General features: G+C 56.5%; 1 protein-coding gene across 2 annotated transcripts in view; it reads right to left on the bottom strand.

Moving 5' to 3' along the window:
- Window positions 1-22,202, bottom strand: part of SHROOM2 (shroom family member 2) — a 102,818-nt gene extending 80,616 nt beyond the window's left edge. For both annotated transcript variants that reach the window (XM_075539455.1, XM_075539456.1), the window contains exon 1: window positions 21,907-22,202. In XM_075539455.1, the coding sequence (XP_075395570.1) occupies window positions 21,907-22,056 (150 nt within the window). In that variant the 5' untranslated portion in view covers window positions 22,057-22,202. The remainder of the gene's footprint in view (window positions 1-21,906) is intronic.
- Between the last annotated feature and the right edge of the window lie 485 nt (window positions 22,203-22,687).

The following is a 22,687-nucleotide window of genomic DNA, read 5'->3' as shown; positions in this document are numbered from 1 at the left end:
GGGGTACCAGCACCTCCCTGGGAGGTGGATAAGCCCACATCTGTAGAAGTATAGCCTTGGGAACCCACAGAACACTGTGCAGGGGCCATCGGGGCAGGCCTTGGGCTCCTCATTTCCACAAACAAGTCTGGAGTTTTCCATGCCCACCCTGCAGAGGTGGAGGCTGGTTTGCTGTAGTCTCCCAAGCAGGCGTCCTGGAGACTGGAGACTGGAGCCTGGAGTGTGGGCCTTGACCTCATTTCACACTGCTGCAGTCTGCCCTGGTCTTGGTGAGGCCCCTCCAGTCTGCTCTGCTGTCCCAGCCTTTCAGCTGGTGCTCCCAGGAAGACTCAGGCTCAGCTCAGCCTCTGGGCCAACACCCCCAAAATGGCTCCTGGTCTTGTGTTCCCAGACTCCAGGTTGAGGAGCTATGGTGGCGTGGAGGGTCAGACTCGCCCCTCCCCCGCCCGAGTGTGGCTGGGAGTGAGAACCGGCCTGACTGCAGGGCAGTGGGGGGTGGTGCTGTGACCACAGGCCTGAGGCCACCTGTTGGAAGGGTGGGCAGCCACCAGGGCACTGAAGGAGGGGGTAGGGGCTGAGCTGACTCCCAGGTGGCCCTTCCTCCACTCATCCCTCCTCACGCACACAATCTCCTCCTTCTGCAGCCCTGGGGACCACCAGGCTGGAGGGCACGGGCGTCAAGTCCTGGAAACATCAGGTCACCGTATGGGTGGCAACTATGGGCAGGGAAGGCTTTGTACCGGGCAGCTCTCTTCAGGGTGGCCACACTTCAGCCCACTGAACACAAGGACTCAAAAATGAACAGCAACCTCTAAGACAAAGCTGAATACTTCAGGATTAAGGCAGGGTCACCTTGAATGGCCAAGGGTAGGCACAGGACGCTGGACTCTGAGGTTTCCCCAGAGGGAGGCTTGACCATGAGCCCTGGGGGCAGACCCCACCCATCAACCAGGTGTAGGCCACGACACCTCCCTCACCTGCAAGCCCTCACTCCTGCGGACAGTCAGTACCCACCTGAGCATTGCTGTGCCCATGTCTGCCCACCTCTCGGGTCTTCAGATCAGCACCAGCCTGCTTCCTGGGGAGCTCTGCCTTACAGACGGCTGGCTCAGGGACTGGAGGTATGGTGCAAACACAGGAAGCTGGCGAGGGGTGGTGGGGAGGGTGGCTCTCCAAGGTGCCAGGCAGGTTCCTGGGCAGGAGCACATACCCAATGTGGGGCCTTTTCTTCGGGCTTCCGGTTACCTGTGGGGCTGCTCGCTGGGCGGGTGCACCTCTCGAACCATACCCTCCCTCCCTCCCTCCTCCATCTCCATACCATCCAGGGTGCCCTCTTCAGCAGTATACCACCCTTCCCCTACCCACAGCCCCCACTGAGGGGTTCCCCGAGCCCTGGCCTTGCGTGGAGCCCCTGCCAAGGAGCTACTCCCAGGCTTGGCTCTGCCCGCACCACCGTGGGTCTCCTCCCGCGCTTGTCTCTGCCCGCAGGCCCTGTCTAGGGGCTGCCTCCAGCCCTGGAAGGCTCCTAGAGCCCCAAGTGGCAGAAGGGCCAGTGGTTCAGAGTCACCCACTGGCTTGAGGGGAAAGTCCTAGCCCTTGATCTGTGAAGAAAGCAGCACTGATGGGCATCGCCACCCCCACCCCCACCCCGTCGTTCCAGGGTGCTGGAAGTGCCATCAACTCCAGGGCACCCACAGCCATGGGTGGGGCTGCTGCCCTCAGAACAATCACCCACCTATGAGATTGGACGCCGAGCAGTCTAAGGACCCAAGGCCGCCTGGCGGCGGCAGCTACCACAAACAAATCGATGCAGGCTGAGGGAGCAGGGCTGATTGCATCCATATCATGGCTGGAAAGACTCCTACATTGAACCCACACACCAACACCACTGCCATCAGGTCAACTCTGATTTGCGGCGATGGCATGGGAAGGGGCAGAAGTGCCAATGTGGGTTTCCAGGGCTGCAACTCTTTCCTGGAGGAGCTCTGGAGACGTACTGGTCACGAGTGGGGCTGTGATCCGCATGGTTGGCAGTTTGAAACCACCAGCGGCTCCATGGGACAAAGACTGGGCTTTTTACTCCTGTTAACAGTTATAGTTTCAGAAGCCCTTGGTGGCGCCGTGAGTCAGCACTGACTCCAAGGAGGTGAGGAGACCCACAGGGGACGCAGTGAGTCAGTAACAGTGAGTTTTAACTCTTTACTGGAGCAGGCAGCCTGATATTTGTCCCACAGACCAGCAGGTGGACTTGAACTGCTGACCTATTGGTGAGCAGCACAATGCATAACCACTAGAGAATCCTTTAGCCAGAGGGCTTCCTGAGTGGCTATGTTAAATACCACACAAGGTCCTCAGAGGATGATGAGCCTACCTGCCAGCCTGCCCTTCAGAGTGCCAGCCTGGAGACCTGGTTGGCTGGCTGGCTCTTGGAGGGCGGAAGGGGGCACCCACACCTTTGCTTGCCTTTGCTTGCATGTGTCTGGGCTCCAGGCTCTCCGTGAGGAGAAGGAAGGATACCTGTACCCAGGAGGGCTGCTCCTGGGTAAAATTCTCGCCCTGCACACACGCACACATGCAGCCCAGGGCCAATTTTTGAACTGAGCACCTATCACAAGCAGCCACCGTGTCAGCGAGGCTGGCATGTGCCCATGTGGCCTGGGAGTGATGAGGAAGAAAGGCCTGGTGATGCACTTCTGAAAATGAGCCCCGGAGAGCCCTGTGATCACAAGGGTCTACTCTGCAAGTGATGCTGGGGGTCGCATTGAGCCACTTTCCAGTCCCCTGTGCATAGGCTGTGGGCCAGGGGAGGGCCGCCCTGGGTCCGGCAGATATTCAGAAAGCCTACAGAAGCATACACAAAGGGTAGGAGTAAGCACAGCGGTTGAGTGGAGCTCAGAGGTGGGAGGCAGGGAACTGGCCCAAACCTGCAGAAGAGAAATGCGCGACCTCCCCCAATAGACACACACACACACACACACACACACACACACACACACACACACCCTTGGCAGGCCAGAGAGTTCTACAGCAGGCCAGGCGGGCGGACACGTCTGTTGTGGTGCAGCCCTGTGTGTATTATGATACAATCTTCACCAGCACAGACCACAAGTGAAACCCGACTTGGTTCTGAGGAGCAAGGAGGCCTCAGCAACAGTGTGTACCCCAACCTCAATATCCACAGCACAGGAAACCAACCCGCCCTCCTTCTGTCCCTAGGTCCCACCCTCCCTCCATGCCTGGGGGCAGCTCTGGCCTGCAGGCAATATGATTCAAAATCAACAATCCCAAAGGGAGAAACCTACTTGGGCAGCAACCACCTTTCAGGGACACTTGTGCAAGAGCAAGCTAGCAGGGAGGACCTTGCCAACACTCCAGAAGGAGGAGGGGGGTCCCTGAGTTGGGGGACCCTCAGATTTTGTCTACCCGCACCTGCCCTCCTCCACAGCAAGCTGGCCTCCAATCTGCACCTCTGACAACCACGCACTGAGTTCTCCTTCTGCGGGCCCACAGGTTCTCCGGGGACAGAGCCCACGCCGAAGCCAGGTGCCCAGGAAGCAGAGCCCACCTTTGTCCTGTGTGGTCATGAGCCTGTGCCTGCCAGGGGCTGCTGCGGAAAGACCCACTGCAGCACTGTCACGCCGCTCCTTATAAGAGGCTTCACAACTTTCAAACAGCCCCCACTCTGGCTGGCTTTCAGGGCAGCCCATCTTAAGTCCTGGGAGGTGGATGGTCAGAACTTTTCTCCTTGTGTCGTTGCTGTGTCCCGCCCGTTTGACTCATGTTGTAGCCTCATGGGGCCAAGGCCTGCACAGCACCCAACGGCATCCTCATTGCTCGAGTGCCCTCGCACGCACCCTAAATGAGCTGTGACTTGGGGACACTGTGCCCCAGCACTATGAGCCAGCTCTGAACAGATGTGAATGTTTAACATGGGGGACACCAGAACAATATCCATGTGGGGGAAACTATGAGTCGGAGGAGGGGGGCCCTGGGGACGCTGCTGGGTAGGCACAGGCCTGCTAACGGTTGGGTCGGTGGTTTGAACCCAGCAGCAGCCCAAGGGAACAAAGATGAGGCAGTCTGTTCCTATAGAGACCCGCAATGTGGGAAACCCTATGTAGATGGCCTGGCTCTGGGTGGAGAATCAACTTGATGGCAGTGGGATGGAGTTTCCCCATCTTAAATCTTGCTTCTGGAAAACAGGAGTAGCATGAGCATTGCACAGCAACCAGATCTCTTGACAGGCAGAGTCAGAAACAATGGTGACCAGCTCAAAGACGGCAGTCAAACAGTGTTGGCAATGATGTTGTCGCCCCCAGCAGGCTCCTGAGAGGGCTCAATATGGGTCTCCTCCAAATCTCCCATTCCAGGGCTTCCACCTGTAATTGTTCCCTAGTTGTCTCCACTCCTGTGACTTGCAAATGTCCCCCCCCCCCACTTCTGACAAATCACTCCCCTCAGACATTACTGGGTTCTGCAGCAGGGGCGGCAGGGATGAGTGAAATGAGAATACCTGGTGGGAAAAGGAATGTGGGGGGCGGGAACAGCCCCTCTGGAAACTGGGCACTGAGTTTCTGGAATTTCACATGGCTGGTGTCCTTAGTGAAATGCCAAAAGCAACTAGGTGCTTCCCACACACAACCACACGCACTCGTGTGTACACACACTCCCACAGTGCACACCCTTGACAGCCAGCACCCAAACCCCCTGACCCTAATTCCTGACACAACCCCCAACAGCCAGCACTCCTGACTCCGCCCCTGGCAGTCAGCAGCCCCCCACTCCACCCCCGACAGCCAGTACCCCCTGACCCCACCCCAACTGGAAGCACCCCAACCCCACCTCTGACAGCCAGCACCCCGACCCTGATCCCACCCCTAACAGCCAACACCCAACCTGACCCTGACCCCCGATAGCCAGCACCCCCTGACCCTGCGCCCAGAAGCCTACTCAACCCAGTGCCCACTCACCAGGTTGGACCATGGCTCCCTGCAGTGGGCGCCATCTTATGCTGCAGGGCATGGAGCAAGAGTCATACACAGTCACACCCCCTACCCCCAACATCTGTGACAACCCAATGGTCTCCAGGCCTTGACCCCTGCCCGGAGCCAAGGACAACCTCCGATGAAAACCTAGACTGGATGAACCTCCCTGGGAGACTGGAAAAGAGAAGCCAAGAGCAAAGAGCTGACTACAGGGGTGCCACTAGGGATGGCGTCCCCAGTGGCACCCGCACCACGGACACCCACCCCCCATCCACCTGACCAAGCGACTGGAGGTCCATACTTGTGCCCATCCCAAAGAAAAGAGACCCAATCGAATGTGAAAACACCCAATGGCATCATTAATAGGAGCCCTGGTGGCATAGTGGTTGCATGTTAGACTGCGATCCATAATATCAGTAGTTTGAAACTGCCAGCTGCCCCACGGGAGAAAGATGAGGCTTTCTACTCAGCCTCCGAAACCCATAGGGTCACTACGAGTCAACATCGACTCTTTGGCTGTGAGTGAGTGATGGAGCCAGGGATGGCTGTAGCAGGACATCACCAGGGACATGACAGCAATCTGAGTCATACTCAGAAGAGGGCTCGGGAAAAGGGACATAACTGCTGATGTCGGGTAAAGCTTGGCTGAAAACAGAATACCAGAAACATGCTTACTTGTGTACGCAGACAGGATGCAGAATCATTGGAACAGAGTGCGGCATGGCTTAAAATCAGGAGAGGTGAGTCGGCGCTGCATCCTTTCACCACGCTCACTCAATCTGCGTGCTGAGCAAATACTTGGACAAGCTGGGCCACCAGAGACGTGCGGACAACACAACCATGCTGCCTGAACGTGGAGAGGCTTAAAGCAACCCTGATAAAGATCAAACACTTCCTTGGGGGAAAACAAAACTCCTGCAGCAACAAAGGAAATATCAACACTGTCAAGGATTTCATTTTACTTGAAAACTCCAGCAGCACTGTGAAAGCAGGGGTCCATCCAGAGCTCCTACTGCACAGGGCGCCTCTGGTGCGAAGGAATTCGTCCAGGGTTTAGAAACAAAGGTCTCACTGAGGACTAAGGCGTGCCAGGCGTAAGTATGGGGTTTTCGATTGCCTCGTATGCACAGGCCAGCTGGACCACGAGTAAGACACACCAGAGCACCGATGCAGTAGAATGCCAGTGCTGGTGGAGAAGACGGAATTAAAGCTCGGGCCAGCCGCCGGAAGACAATCTGTCTTGGAGGAAGTACAGCCCAAATGCTCCTTGCCAGTGAGGCGGGTGGCAGAAAGTTTTTGGTCATGTCCTGGCAGGATCAGTCCCTGGGAAGGACATCATGCTTGGAAGAGGAAGATTGGTGATGGAGAAGGCCCTCCCCGCCCCTGCAGGTGGCGGCAACAATGGGCTCACCCAAGAAACAGCAGTGAGGATGCCCTTGGACCGAGTAGTGTTGAGTTCTGCTCTACATGGGTTGCTATGGGTCCGAACTAACCGGGTGGTCCCAACAACAAGAACAACAGAATTGTGATGTAAGATCTTTCTACATCCAGTGACACCATGACCACTCAGGGCACGGTGAGTAACTGAGCAAGCAGAATGCGGAACAGTGAGTCATGCACAGATGGTGCCCCCCCCGTCTGGCAGGGTCACCCAGTGAGTGACCCCTTTGGCTGGTTCTCTCCCTTGAGACTGCAGAGCTGTGGAATGGACACAGGGTGGCGGGTCACACTCCGTGGGGGATGTCCGCCTGAGAATCTAACAGGACAACACAAGTCCAATTGGGGATGGGGTCCCCTGAGGTGCTAGTAGTTGTGCAGTTGATGTCCAGTTCATGCTGACCCTCGCTCTGGCCGGCAGCAGACGGCACTGAGTTAAAAACCAGCTGCCACTTTCAAGCTGCACCCCCACCCCCACTCCCAGCCCCCCACATATATACATTATTCAGAGCATTGGCTAGGGCTGCCGGGAGAGCAGAAAGCACACACAAGAGGCCCCCTCCCCACCCCTCTGTGATGTATCTACCTCAGGAATTCCCCTTACTGAGCTTCAAAACCAGGAAGCCCCGAGGGGCCCTTTGCCGGGGAAATCATGTATGGGGGAGTCAGGGATGTCCATGTCCAGCGTATTGCCCTAATACACTGTGTGCGTCTAAAGAGTTACATTCTCAAAGAGCCTCAGGGAGGAATTTGCTTTAGAAAAACATGGGGGGGGGAGAGACAGGGAGGATTATCACAGCTAGTATTTTTTTCCCCTTTGCAATAAAGCAATGGATGAGGTTGAAGGAGTTGGACTAACTCCGAAGCCCTTAGTGGGTTCAGTCCTCCTACCTTTCGCCTAGTGGCCCAGCACTTAACCGTGTGCACCACCCACAAGGGTGATGGGGTCAGGCGGTGAGGACCTTGGGCGAAGGGTACGCACTTTGTGCATAAGGAGAAAGACTGGTCACCGCTATGTGGCGTGTGTTCCACGGGCCCATTGGGGAGACCACCACTGGCCCCCTTGCCCTCTAAGGTCCAGTCTCAGCCTCTACTCTGAGAGAGCATGCAAACTGCCCGGAGGCGGCCACACTGCAGGCCTAGGAAAGTATGCCAGGCTATGCTGCAGTCAGTGAGCGATCCCATGGCACAGGAAGCCGCCAAGCCCCACCCAGTGAGCACGCCTGAGAACCAGGATGCTCCCCAGTCCACCACAGCAAGCAGGTGCCTTTCACAATGGGGTGAGGCTGTCACCTGCCTCCTAGGCCACCTGCAGAGCCCACCCTCCATGTGGCGGCCACCTGCCGGCGGCAGTGAGCTGCTCTGTTCCTGGGCTCCAGCTGCCCCCAATGCCCTCACCCCAGGAACAGCCCCCAACCGTGCAGTCCTACACCCTCAATACAGCCAGCCCCAAAGGAGTCACTGCTCACTTGACAATGGTCTCCAGCCAGCCCCTGGCCAACACGGCAAGGCTGGTTAAAGCACAAAAAATCTGCCTGGGACCGTGAACAACTCACAAGCAGTCAATGGTGGGGACATTGCTCTACATGGAGACCCAGTGGGATGGGAATGGATAACAAAGACCGCCTGGCATTCACTCAGCCACTGAAAGCCCTGTGGAGCACAGGACTCCTCTGACCCAGGCCAGTGGCCGACACAATGCCTGTAGAGCAAGGTTCCTAACCTGGAGCACAAACTAAAAAAGCTCCGCCCCACCCTGCCCCCAAGATCCTGACTCCCCACATTGGTTATGGAGTGCCTTGTGAATTCCTGACAAGTGAGGCTGAGGCTGCCCACTGCTGGGCAGGGTGGGGATAAAACCAAACCAAAGTCACTGCCATCGAGTCCATGCCAAGTCATGGTGAGCCTACAGGTCAGGGCAGAACTGCCCCTGTGGGTTTCCGAGGCTGACACTCTTTATGGGAGCAGAAAGTCCACTACACCACCAGAGCTGTGGTGAGCCCCCTGTAAACCTGGGAGTATCAACCCACCTGGGAAAACATCTGCCGTGTCACTAGAAAAGGGGCTAGCCCCTCACCTCTCTGCCTCCAGGCTCGGACCACTGCCCACTATTGCAGCTGTGGTCTTCCTCAGTCGGCTGCTGCTTGGCAGTCACCTGCACTCCAGGGTCTGCTGTCAAGTCTCTCTGTTCCAGCCACCCCAAAGACATCCTCCTCCCTTGCCACAGTCCTCATGGCCACCCAGGGAGCCACAGCCTGGCCCTGCCCCTCTGCCCAGCCTCACAGAAACCCCGGGAGTCCCCTGGGGCTCAGAAAGCACCCCTGCTCTGGGCACCTGCCTGTCAAAAATAACCAATGCACGCAGGGGCTAGCTGTCTACTCTCACAGTCAAAGGAGCAAGCAGCACCTGATGGGCCAACAAACACAACTTGCTGGCCCCACAAGGGAGTACTATTCAACCAGGAAAAGGGATAGTCTAGGACATAGCACGAAGCTTGAAACATTACACGCAGGGGGAAAAAAGAAGGAAAAAATGACTCACTGCCAACCACTCAATGTCGCCTCATGGTAGCCCTACAGGACAGGGTAGGAATGCCAGTTTCTGAGACTGTCGCTCTTTTCAGGAGTAGAAAGCTCGCCTTTCTCCTGAGGAGTGGCTGGTGGCTCCAAATTGCTGCCCTTGTCGACCACTTTCCACCCAAACACCACCTTCTGCAACTGGCCCTCCCCTGCCCCACCTTGATAGCACCAGCTGTGGGACACGGTGGTCCTAACATGTCTGGTGTGAGGAGCAGCAGCAGGCCTGGCCTTCCAGGTGTCCAAGTCCAGCCTTCCTTGTAAACCTGTCGTTCATCAGGAAGGGTATGGAACCACAATGAAGCGCTAAGAAATGCCACGTGTACCCAAACACTCACACAATCACAGTTGTTGGGAAGACTGACGTCTGTGACCAACATAAAAGACCGGGGAGCCGGGTGGTGATGGTGGTGGTGGTTTTGTTAACACTGCTGTCCACAAAAGTCTACATTACCAGGCAAACAAACCACTCAAACACAACATGTGCCACTTTTTATTCCAAATAAACTCCCCTGTCATCGAGTCGATTCCAACTCCGAGCAACCCTACAAGACTAAGAAGAGATGACCCTTGGGTTTCTCAGGCTAGAGCAGCTGGTGGGTTCAAACCCTAACTTTTCTGTTAGCAGCTAAATGTGCATGCCACCAAACCAAACCAAACCAACACCAAACTCACTGCCTTCAAGCTGTTCCTGGCGCTTCCATGGCTGTGACTCTCTCCAGGATCAGAAGTTCTATCTGTCTCCCCCCGAGCAGCTGGTGAGTTTGAACTGCTGACCTTGTGGTTAGCAGTCCAACAAGTACCGCACTATACAACCAGAGTTCCTGTAATCTACCGCATATACTCAAGTATTTGCCACCCCGAATATCAGCCAACGCACCTAATTTTACCACAAGAACTGCCTTAAAAATGTGTTGGAAAACTCAGCTTATACATGAGTATTTACGGTATTTCAAAATAATAAAAGCTACCATTCTACGCCAAAGATCATTCTTATGAAAATTACCTTTAAGTATTTAATAATTAGTCCTACATGGTACAGAGCAAGAAATTCCATGGGGGTAGGGGCTATAATTAATATACTGGTACTGCCAGCAATGATTCTATGTTTGAGGCTACTTACTACTAATTAAACTTTTACTTCCATTTCCAACGTTTTAAATGTAGTCTCAAGGTCAGTGCACCCAGAGAAAATTTTTAAAAGCATCGAGCTAACAGAGGTCTGAACACGCGCACAATTAGGGCAGATAAGTATCTCTCCGTTTATAATTCACGGACACATGCGAGTCGTGTTTATACACAGCTACATGGACACAGTGTTTCATCACCTTTGGAATTTGCAAGTCACGGACAACAAGCCTCCTGCTCCTCCAGGGGAGATCTATGGCCAGCTCTCCACTGGAGGGACCAAGCGCCCCCACACCTCACCATTGGTCATGCTTCAGCGCTGGAACAGGAATGTCCCCCCTCCCCCCAATGCCCCAGACTTCCAGGCCTGCTGCCCCTGCCCCACGGGGCCATCGTCCACAGTGCTGCTCTGGAGTGCCTGTCTCTCCCAGGTCCAGCCGGTGTGTCTGTGTTCTATCCCCTTGGGTAAGGCAGGCCTGCCGCATTGGATCCTAATTAATACCTCTGTCTGAGGCCGCACAATGAACGATGGTGTTCACTGTAAGCCTCCCAGTCAACCACAGTCGCTATAAGGGAGAGGCCAGTACCATAGAAAGGTCCAGTCCCTGACATCAGGCGGCCACCTCTGCCCCTGGGCGGCCCCAGCTGGGGGCCAAGTCTCTGCACTGGGCCTCCCGGGCTCCTGCCCCACCTCTTCCACGGCTGCCAGGCAATCATGGGCAGGGAGGGCGGGAGTGTAAATTCAATACCCTCAGCTGGAGCCAGAAAGGCAGGCAGTAGCCTGCAGCTGTGCGTGTCTTCAGGCTCATCCTAAGTGGTAAAAATGGGTGGGGGGGCCCTCCATACTACCTGGACACCAGAGGGACTCCTTCTGCAGGCTGCCCTCCTGTATGGGCATAAGGGAGCTCTCCCTAGGGTTACCCCTGGTGGTGACCCACTAGGCTGCTATCCAGAAGGTCAGCAGTTCAACACCACTAGGAGCTAGCTCTCTGGGAGGAAGGTGAAGCTTTTGTTCGGCTCCCGTGAAGAGGTACAGGCTCAGAAACTTACAGAAGCCGTTCTCCCCTTCCCGGTGGGGTCACTGAGTCGGGACTGACTGAAGGGAGTGAGGACAAGGGTCGAGAAGTTAAAGCACGTGGCTGCCAACCCGCTGTGGGGGTGTAAGACTACAGGTCGACTCTGCAAATTCCCACCTAGCGCACAGTAGAGGTTTTTTGTTAATAGTCTCGTCACGAATACATTTATACGCGTTAATTATAAACGCACAGACCCCTTGTACCGCCCTGCCTCAGGGGGGGGGGGGCACGTGCATCCCGGTAGGGCTGTGCTCAGTGGGTTTTTTCCAGTGGCTAGTTTTTCGGTGGTATAGTGGTTACACATTGGGTTATTGACCACAAGTCAGCAGTTCAAAACCACAGGCCATTCCATGGGAGAAAGATGAGGCTTTTCTACTCCCATCGAGTTGAAGTTTCAGAAATATACAAGTACAATTCCACCCAGTGCTACAGGGTCATGACAGGCCGGCAGTGCCTGGATGGCAGGGAGTTTGAGTTTGGTTTTGAGGTGCCCTGGAAGGTGTTCACCAAGCCTTTCAAACCACCAGTATTTTCAGATCACCAGTGGTGTCACCCCAGAACCCTTGGACCAAGCACAAGAGACACATTTCCTTCTAAAAAAAAAAAAAAAGACGAAACAGAACCAGTATTCTGTGAACTGGGTGGCTTCCAGAGCAGTTCTGTTTGCCATGAAACACTTACACACGTTGTTTCATGGCACTGACTGCAGTCCTCTCAAGGCAGCAACACATGGCCCCCCTGCTCCGTATCTCCTGCTCCCTCTGTCCTCACCTCTCTCACCACACACTGTGCCACCTGGGAACCAGCAGCTCAGCCCAGAGGATACAAACAAGACTGCAGACAGAGGGTGCAGAGGCAGAAAGGTCTGCATCTCAAGCCCAAGCCAGCAGAACATGGAAGCCCACCTTCCAAGCGTGGAGGGAAAGCAGTTTACCACCGAGTTCTCCGCAGCCAGTGAGAATGGGATTCACTGCTCAGGTCAAACGGGCCCCGTTAGACAGACAACTGCAGAAACTGACCCCACCAGGTGCTGGGAAAGGAGATGGCGGCATCACTGTTAGGGAAGGCTTGGAGCAGTCATCACTAATAAACCAAAACCAAATGTCTCTCCCTTCCAGCAAGTCGGTGTTGACTCACTGCGACCCTATCGGACAGGACAGAACTGGCCCTGTGGATTTCCAAGACTGTAAATCTTTACAGGAGTAGGCAGCCTCGTTTTTCTCCCGAGGAGTGGCTTGTAGTTTCAAACTGCTGACCTTACAGTGACAAGCCCAACGAGTAACCAGAGCTACTCCAAGCATAAAGTGCAGAGGAAACGCCACAAACAGAACCACCGTGGCCCTGCTGCTGTTGCTGAGCGCCCTTCAGTGGGTTCCCACTCACAGATTCTCAGCCGTAACAGTGGACTGGGCCAGGGCTGGGAGGACGGGGCAGGCCTGGCAAGAGCTGCACTCTGGGACTAAAGGGCACGAACCCACCTGACAACATGAGTGGGCTCCTGCAGACGGAGACAGCCAGCGGTTTTCCCAAGGGCTGCAGGCTATCTCCCCCAGCCCAGCACTTACCTGTGGAGCTGCCAGAGATTTACAGATTTTCAGAAGGAATGTTCTCTACAAGGCTCAGCTCGGCCATCAGAATAACCAACAACGAATACGATTGCCGCCGAGGTGGCAGGGTGGGGGTGCATCTGGATGTACCTGCAAGACATTTTTACCTGGACACTCCTGAGACCTAGTGGGCGGAGACCAGGGATGAGGTCACACTCCCACAAGGAACCAGACAGGCCCTACAACAAAGAGCTGCCCAGCTCCCAAGGTCACTGGCATGGAGAGAAAACACCCTCATCTAACCAAAACACCAAGGAGCCCTGGTGGCATAGTGGTTATACACTGGGCTGCTTAACCACAAGGTCAGCAGTTCAAAACCACCAGCAGCTCAAAATGAGAAAGATGGGGCTTTCTGTTCCCATAAAGGGAGAAGAAACCCACAAGGGCAGCTCTACCCTGTCCTATAAGGTCATTATGAGTTGCCATCAACTGGATTGGATGGCACAACCTTGCTTGCTGAAGGCAAGGAGGCGTGAAGCAGTTGTTGATGAAGATCAAGGACTGCAGCTTTCAGTATGAATTATCAACTCTATATAAGGACCAAAATCCTCACAATGGACCAATAAGTAACATCATGAGAAACAGAAAAGGTTAAAGTCGTCCAGGATTTCGTCTTGCTTGGATTCAGTTAAATGCTTGTGGAAGTGGAAGTCAAGAGATCCAAAGACACATTGCTTCGGGTACATGTGCTGCACAAGACCTCTTTAGAGTGATGAAAAGCAAGGGTGCTACTCTAGCGACTAAAGTGTGCATCTGGATGTACCTGCAGACATTTAGAGCCTAGGATGCACCTGACCCACGCCATGGTATTCCCCATTGCCTCCTATGCACGTGAACGCTGGACACTGGACAAGGAAAGACCAAAGAAGTATAGATGCATGTGCACTGTGGAGCTAGAGACGAGTACTCAAAGCCCACGGAGTGCTACTGGGACAAACAGATCTGTCTCGGACGAAGCAGGGCCAGAGCGCTCCTCAGGGGCAAGCATGGGAGACCTCATCTTACGTACTGACATGTCATCGGGAGACCAGCCCCTGGAAAAGAACACCATGCTTGGTAAAGTGAAGGGACAGTGGAGGAGAGGAATGCCCTTGTGGAGGTGGGCAGGCACCGCAGCTGCAACAAGGAGGTCAGGCAGAGGGGTAGTTGTGAGGACGGTACAGGACCAGGCCGTGTTTCTGACTCCGTATTTTAAATACCAGCAGGGTAGAAAGGTTTCAGTGAAGATTCCAGACTGAGACTAGGAAGAAAGAACTGGAGATCCACTTCTGAAAACCAATCCATGAGAAACCGAGTGGTCACAGCGGAACCACGTATGATTGAATGTTGGAAGGTGAGCCTCCTGGGGCCTCGGACCAGTGGCTGCAGAGACGGTGCAAGACTGGGGAATATTTCCTTCTGCCCTCCATGAGATGAGCAGGAGGTGGGCAGGGCAGGAGTGTGGTGAAAAAAGCTTGCCCCTTCCCGTAGGATGTCTAGAGTGGGAAGACCATGCTGGTGCTGTTGGGAGCTGCCAGTCAATGTTTAGCCACCAACAGCACAGGGCTGGCTAAGCCACTCCTCACCCCACCCCCAGCAGGCTGCCAGACCTCTCCCTGGAGCAGCAGCCACGCCCCAGGTCTCCTAGAGCCAAGAGCTCACCACCAAGTTCTCCCCCAAGCTTACAAACCCAGGAGTTAGAGACAGACCCACACTGTCCTAAATTAGGGCTGTGGACCCAGAGGAAGCCAGAGGGATTGCTACAAAGTGGCAACTTTTGTCGTGGGGAAGGGAGGAGGGCAGGGGAAGATCAACAGCTAGCATGACTTGACTGTTTTACAAGAATCCCTTTGATAAAAATACAAACAAACCCTTAAAAGAGATACCCAGACACTCTAAGGAAGTGCGACATCGCCTTGAGGACATAGAGCCCCCACCCTGACCTTCATAAACCTTGGCTCACAGAGCCTCCTTCACCTCTGACCAGAAGATCCCAACCTTGCTGCCTCTTCCAACCCAGCGCCAGGCCCCCAGGCCCTCCCAGAGGGCCAGACCCTGCCTCCTCCCGGAACAAGTATGACCTTTGGCTGAGCAACTCAGCAGGTTCGACCAAAGCAGGCTAGCCTGACTTTTTTTTTTTTTAAATACACCATTGTTCTAACTAAGCTAAAAGAAAAACACACCCTTGCCATCAGTGGATCCGAGCTCACAGCAGCCCCACAAGCTGGAACTGGGCTGCACAGGGTCTTCAGGGCGATGCTGGAGGAAGCAGAGCCAGGCCTTTCTTCTGAGGCACCCACAGGCACTTCCAGCACCAATGTTTAGCTTCCTTGGCATGGTTGTCTGCTGTCATGTGGACTCCAATTCAGAAGAGAAGGTCCCCCACTTGGTTGCCAAGGCTGTCTGTCATCTGTGCAGCAATAGACTGCCACCTCTTTCTCCCGTGGGGCAGCTGGTGGGTTCCAACCGCTGACCTTTCAGCCAGCAACTGAGCTCTCCCCCACTCTGCTTCAGACCCACTGCCGTGCAGTCAATTACAACTCCTGGTGACCATAGCAGGAGGCTGGGGGCTGTAGTGGTTACATGCTGGGCTTCAAGCCACAAAGTCAGCAGTTCTAAACCACCAGCTGCACCTTGAGAGAAAGACCGCAAACCTAGCACCCAGCCGGGCGCCAGAATCACTAGGCAGAACCAGCATGAGTGGGCAAAGAATGGATGACAGATAACAGCTAAAAGCCAGGGAGGCAGTGAGTTCCATACCATGCCGCAAAGCCCAAGTCTGCAGTTCACTGCTACTCCCCACCCCCACCCCAGCCACTGTCCCACTGGAGGCAGAGGGGGCTATCTGCCCTCGTCAAGTTTCCTGCCTAGGGGCAGTTCTACTCTAGCCTAGGGTAGTTATGAGCTTGACCGGTCCCCACGGCAGTGGGGTTGGGGTTGGGGTTGCAAAGCTGGTTACCAGGGCAGATGTACCATAGAGGAGGAGTTTCAGCGCTGGTCGGAGAAATGGCTCCTTTGGCCACACGGAGTCTTCAAGAGGCCTTCCTTCCTTTGGAGGTTGTTCTCAGAGAGGGCTGCAAGCAATGCCCTACAGTGGGTGGGGGTCGACTGGCAGCAGGCCCCCAGCCCTCAACGCTGACAGACCAGGCACTCATTTCCCTGACAGCAGTCACTGTTGCTGAATTACACACAGAACCATCAAGGAGTGTGTGTGGGGTGGGGGAGAGTCAGTGGTAGAATCCAATGCCACCCACCACGTCCCAGCTCCCTACAGGCAGCCACTGCCCAATGGTCAGCCAAGGCTTGGGTGTTGCTGGGTTTCAGCAGAGCTTCTGGACTGAGAGAGACTAGAAAGACCTGGTTGATCCACTTCCAAAAATAGGCCCTGGAAAACCCTATGGTTCACAACAGCCCAATGGTGGGGGTGGTTTGGGCAGTGGGGAGTGGGGTCACCAAGAGCAACAGGCCCTATTTCTTCTTCCCTGGTACGAGGACAGTAATTTGGCTCTTGGGACAAATATAAGGGCCTAAGGTGCTACATCGTCTTTATGTAGGAGGTGGCATGATCACACACGTACTTACTCTCCTGCATTCATATTCATTCTCTCTCTCTCTCTCTCTCTCTCTCTCTCTCTCTCTCTCTCACACACACACACACACACACACACACACACACACACACAACACTAAGTCCTACTCAGCCTGACCACAGAGAAAGTGGCCCCTTTTCAAACCAGTTGATAGGGCTGTTCACTGGACATTAGCACCTCCTACCCTATGAACACCCAGCTCTGCCTTAGTCCTCAGGGGCCCCAGGCCCTCCAGAGCACACCCCACCTGCCTGTATGCTCCCCACAGACATGCCCCGCCCCAGCCGGGGCGGGGCTGGGATGGGAGAGGAAGTGAGGTCCTTGGCAGGAGGAGCAGAGAGCACTGGACTGCTCACCACTGGTCGGCCACCCAGCTGCAGCAGCGCAGAGACCTGGCCATCAGCTCCCGTCAGGATGACCGCCAAAAGAGCTGCGGGTGGGGCTGGGAAAGAGGCATGCGTCTGTACATTCACACATGGGGCCAGACGTAGGAAATCAGCAAGGCCACCAAGAGCAAAAGGTAGCCTGGGTCACAGTCACGGAAGGCCTTCATGCTCTGGGACCCCCAAGTGGGTGAGTCCAAGGTGGGTGCTAGAGAGACAAACCCCTTCCCCTGCCCCAGAAACTGAGTCAACCGGAGGCCCCAGGAAGAGACTGCTCTAGTTCTGGGTGGGGGTTCCAGGGAGCCAAGCAGGTCTCCTCCACCCCTTCCTCCAGTAGGTTCCTTCCCCCAGGCACCCTGGGGATCAGCCAGTGGGAACTATCCCATCTCGGGCACTGGGGCCTGGGAGGGCCTAGGACCCTCAGCAAACATTCCTCAGGCTGCAGGGGGGCGGCTAACACCCAGCTGGCAGACTGAATGCTTCCCAATGAAGTCCCAGAACCATCCCTCTGGAATGTGAGCCCCTCCAGTTACTATGGAATGCAGCTCCCTCCCCTCAGCCCTGCCTGGTAAGCAGGGCCATGCTGTTTGCTGCCAGGTCTGCGGTTCAGGCTCAGTGGCCCTGCAGCACTGTCACTGTCAGGTGAGGGCAAAGAGGTAAGGTGGCTATGGCTGCAGTAGACTGGAGCCTCCTAGGAAAGCCTATTTAGGGGGCGGAGTTGGAATTGACCTGAAGGCAGTGGATATGGCTTTCTGGGTTTCCGAGGGTCGGTTGGATGGAAGACCCGTGCTAATCACAGGAGCACCATCGATGGACATGGCTGCTGTAGCCTCAGCAATGCCAGCACTTCCAAGTGTCCGTTTTTGGAACCTGGACTGGGTGTCTGACCCCTTTATCCCCAAACCAGCTGCCACTAAGCCACCCCTAACTCAGGACAGCTAGCATGTCTGAGTGAGTCCACAGTGCCTACAGTCGAGCTCGTAGCCCAGCACTCGGCCCTCTGTGCAGGGGAGGGGGCGGGGGGGGGGGATGTTGGCAGGTTACGTGTTAGGGCCTTAGCAGTGCCATCTGCTCACAGCAGTGGCTGGGACGGCTGGCCTGCAGTGCAGTATTAAGTAACTGTGCCACACCTAATGCCAACTCCTCCTTACAGGAGGCTTCTCATCAAGCACTACGGCTGGCCCGCTCTGTGTGGCAGGGCTGCCCTGTGCATTGAAGGAAGCTGGGTAGCATCCTGTACAACAACTACCCACTAGGTTGCAAATACCAACGCCCCACCCACAAATTTCTCCAGACTCCGCTAAGTGTCCCCCTGCAACACCATTCTCGGCTCAGAACAGCTGTCCCCCGGTGCTACACTGAGTAGGTAAAAGCAGGCAATAGCCCGGGCACAATTCTGTGCCAGACCTTTTGCCACCTCATCTGCCTGCAAGGAAGCAGGGAGAGCAGAGAAGTTACGTAGTTGCCTGTGGGTGCTGGGAAGCAGAGTGGAGGCACCCTGGGCTGCCCGCCCAAAGGCAAACAGATCCATCCTGGAGAAAGAAGGACTGCCAGAAGGTTCCTCAGGCACACGCAGGGCGAGACTGGGTCTCTGTCCTTTCGACATGTCGTCAGGACAGAGGAGGCCATCACACGTGGCGAAGCAGAGGGGCTGGGAAGAGGAGGACTGACTGACTGTAGGGGGTGGGCTGACACGGTGGCTGCAACCATGGGCTGCAGATCCGCAGAGACTGTGAGGGTGCCCAGGACCAGGCAGTGTTTCCACCTGTGCACATACGGCCGCTATGAGCAAGGAACATCTTTCCTTCAATGGTTCTTTAGCTCATTAAACCCACGCATGGTTCCTGGAAGGCATGGCTCATGGGGCGGCATGTAGAGTTGCAGGCAAGGCAGGCCCGAGTCTGTGGGTCAGTGCTTTTGTCTCCTTTGTGTGGGGTCCCCCAGCCCTGGCTGTATTAATGGAGTGAAACTCAGGCAGACCCTGACTCACGAGCAGGGGCGACTGCTGGCCCAGTGCTTCTCAGCCATTCCAAGTGGGCAGTGGGGAGGGACCTTGGCTCTGGTGTGTCGGTGGACAGTCATGGGACACCAAGTCTTCTTGAACTCAGAAGGCTGGCATGCAGCCCACCTGAGACTTCACAAGACAGGGGAACTGGATTCTGACCTCCACCACCCACACACACAGGTCTGTCACAGGAAATTATACTATAGTCAGAGCAAAAAGACAAAAACACGCCGAAACCCCCTTCCTGGGCCCTGGGTGGTGCAAACCTGCAGGTGGTGACCTCACTGGGCTACGACCCAAAGACGGGAGGTGTGAATCCACCCAGAGGTGCCTCAGAGGAAAGACCCGGCAATCTACCCCCAAGTGGCATAGCCCAGAAACCTGCTGGGATCCAGTTCCCTGGTGCAGCCAGGCGGCCGTGTGTGCACAGGGGTTTCCAATAGGTGGCTTTTCTGAATCCCAATCGCTGCCAGGCACATGGATCGTGCTGCCTGACTGGACGCAAACGCCTGACCTCTCTGTGAGTGGCCGAAGGTGTTGACCCTTTGCACTATGCCAATAAGACTGGAAATAAAGGTTTGCACACAGCTGCTGGGCAGGAGTCTCGGAGGCGGTTAGATGACTCCTGGCTACAAGGTGACTTGATCTTGCACCAATCTACTTCAGATCCGCACGGTGGCTGTGCGACATCCCAGGACTTTACAAGCACCTGTTTCATTCCAGTGTGTGTGTTTGTCATTTGACCAGCTGTGACACAGGTTTCAGTTGCTGCTGGGAACAAGCAAGCCTGGACTCACCCCAGCCAGAGAGGGGAAAGCATCTGCCCCCAATCTCTATCACAGAGAGCCCCAGAGGCAGGGTGGGGAAGCACTCAGCCCAAAGGTAAGCTGTGGAAGCCCACCAGGCAGCTGGCTCCATGGAGAAGTCCAGGGTGATGAACTTGGGAACTGCGTGGGTTAGCTGCACGCTGAGTCTAAAGGGATTCCACGGTGGCAGGGGGCAGGTTGGGGAGTATGGTCCCTATCCCAGCCCGCTCCTTCCTCTCTCTACTTGGTAGTGGACGCTTTCCTCACACCCCTTCCTAATCCGTGAGCAGCTGCACTCCAGTGGGGAGGGAGCTTTCAGAAGTAGAACGCCAGGTCTTTCTTTCACAGTACCTCTAGGTGGACCTCGCCTGTCAGGGCTGACCATTCCCACTGGCCCACAGGACGCCCAACAATAGCAGCTGATGGCGGGGCTCCGGATACCTCAGTCAGATAAGACACGTCAGCACTTCTTTCCTGTGAAACTCCTGAAGGAGGAAAAGCTGAGCACACACCAAACTCCCAGTGCGGTCACAAAAGCTTTCTAAAACCAACCTGAATCACATACCCGGAGAGAGTGCCAAAGGGCAAAACCGGGAGCAAGCTGTCTGCCCCGCCCCATCCCCCCAACACCCCTGGAACGTGTCCACTGGGCAGTGCGGACACTAACTCTCCCTACTTGTCTAGAAGGGGGGGCCTCTCAGACACGGGGGGTGGGAGCTACCAAATCTTAGGACTTGGGGTACCTGTACAAGGGACCCCCGTTCTACAGATTCTGATGAAGCAGCTGAGTTTGTCCAGCATAAACTGCCCTCAGTCTTCTGAGACCGGGTGAGAGCAACAAAGCGGGCTGCCCTCTGGACAGGCAGTCAACAGATAAATCTGAGGAGCAGGGTTGGTACCCAGCCTCTCAGCTTATTGATGAAATGTGGGGGGTGCTGACAGTGGACATAGCAGGCTTTGCTTCCTTGGCCATCATCACCTCACTGTACCTCGCTGACTCACTCACAGAGCCCCCTGTGGGTTTCTCAGACTGTGACTGTTGATGGAGCAGAAAGCCTCTTTCTCCTGAGGCGTGCCTGGTGGTTTTAAACTGCTGACCATGAGCATCACAGGCCAACGAGTAACCACCACACCACCAGGGCTCCTTCACAAGGCTCCCTCAGCCAGGCAAGGGCAACCTCAGCAGTCCTGAAACTCACACAGGTAAGGGCCTGCTAACAGCTGTGAGCAAGGGGGCAAGGAGCCCACCCTGAGGCCCTGGGAAGAGCCAGCTGAAAGGCTGGGGCTCGCACCCTCCCCGAAAGGGACCTGGACGCGAGGCCTGGGGCTGTGCTTCCAAAAGGTCACCGCCTTGGAAAACTGTAGGGAGCGGGTGTGCATGAGCCCCGGAGCCGTCATGAAGGGACAGTGACTAACAGTGCACACGCTCACACTCGGTCAACTTGTAACAAAACACAGCCTCGCTCTGTTCCAGATCAATCCAACACCGTCTCCACAAGCCCCACCCACAGGACATCTCCAGTTCTGAACCTGCACACGCACAGAGAAAGGAGAGGAAGGCTTGGTGTCACGTTGGCTCTGGGGCAGCCCGTGGAAAGGCATTACCCGAGGGAGGCTCTCTGGTTCTTCCTGCTGCGGGAGGCCGGGAGCCCTAAGTCACCTTCACAGGCCTCCAACAGCCACGAATCTTAAATGGTAAAGGAAACTTTGTCCCCAGGTTGGGCAAGGCCCAGCCTTTCCCAGACAAACTGACCCACACAGGGTCGGTTGCTTATTAGGCTGTTTGTTTTCAGAGGGGTGTGCTGTACCGCTGTTAAATTCCAAAGTTTCAGGTAGATTTTTCTTTTACAAGGAAAGAAGGTTGAAAGCTCAAAAGCAAGCCCCACCCCCCCTCCTTCGTCCCTCACCCTCTCAAAACACCCTTCTTCGAACGAAACGTCGGGGCTCCCCTCTTTCCCTAGCCTGTCTAAAGGGAGAAGTTGCTGCAAGTTTCGGCAGGTAGCTCGGCGCCAGGGCTCGGGACTGGAGCCGAGTCAGTAAATATTGATGGCCGATGGGAACCCAAGCGGGTTGGCGGCCGTTTCGGGGCTGGGTGGCCAGGGCCCTGGCGAGGCCCCCACCCCAGGCTGGCAGGGAAGTCCCTGCCCTGACCTCTGGCCAGGCCGCAGGTGCAAGCCGCTTTGGCCTCGGCGGGCTCCGCCCGGTGTGGGGGCTGGGGGGCTCCCGGGCCCCTTCCCGGTGAGGGAGAGGGAGGGGCCGGGACCCGGAACCAGAGCCATACACCTGGGAGCGCCCGGGGCGCGCGGACGCCCCTTGGGCTGTCACCGGCCTTACCTTGGTGATGACCAGCGGCTCGCCGTGCTCACGGCCGCCCTTCAGGGTGAAGCCCCACGGGGCGCCGCCGCTCAGCTGCACCTCCACCAGCCGCCCGCCGTCCGCCTCGGCCAGACGCTCGGGCCGTGCGCGGGGCTCGGCGCTCTCCATGGCGCCCGGCCCCTCCGGAGCCCAGCGCTGGCCGCCCGTCCGCCCGTCCGTCGTCGGCCCAGGCCAGAGCCTCGGGTCCCGCGCCGCCCTGTACCCCGGCCAACTCTCACCGCAACTTGGGTAGAAGTGCCGGCCGGGCGGCTGGAGCCAGGAGGCGGGCGCGGGGGGCGGCGCGGGGGGCGGGGCCGCGGAGGGCGTGCGCGCGCGGCTCGGGGGCCGCAGGGCAGGGGCGCGCGCCCGCGGGGGGAGGGGAGCAGGCAGGGGCGCGCGCCCGCGGTGGGGAGATTCGGGCTGGATAGGAGGGAAGCTGGGGGCGCACGGGAGGCTCCGGGACGGTGGGAGGGCCTGGGAGGGGGAGACCCAGGGCCGGAGAGGTCAAGGCGCCCGCTCTCGGTGGTTGAGACACGAGGCCAGCCGAGGCCGCAGTGCGCGGTGACTCGGGCCAGGACGGCAGGGTGGGCTAGCAGGTGAGGTTGCGGGTGCTGGAGGAGAGGCGGCGGAAGCGCGGGCGGGGGACCGAGCGCCTGCGCCCTCCATCTTGGGGCGCATGGCCACCTGGGCGTCCCTGCCGCCACCGGACGAGCCGCCGCCTTTGTTCCTGAACCTCAGGCGGCGGGCGGCGCGTGGGCAG

The sequence above is a fragment of the Tenrec ecaudatus genome, chromosome X, assembly GCF_050624435.1.
Source record: "Tenrec ecaudatus isolate mTenEca1 chromosome X, mTenEca1.hap1, whole genome shotgun sequence".
Taxonomy (NCBI): Eukaryota; Metazoa; Chordata; class Mammalia; order Afrosoricida; family Tenrecidae; genus Tenrec; species Tenrec ecaudatus.
Note: the sequence above shows the minus strand (reverse complement) of the source record. Positions and strands in the feature narration are given on the sequence as shown.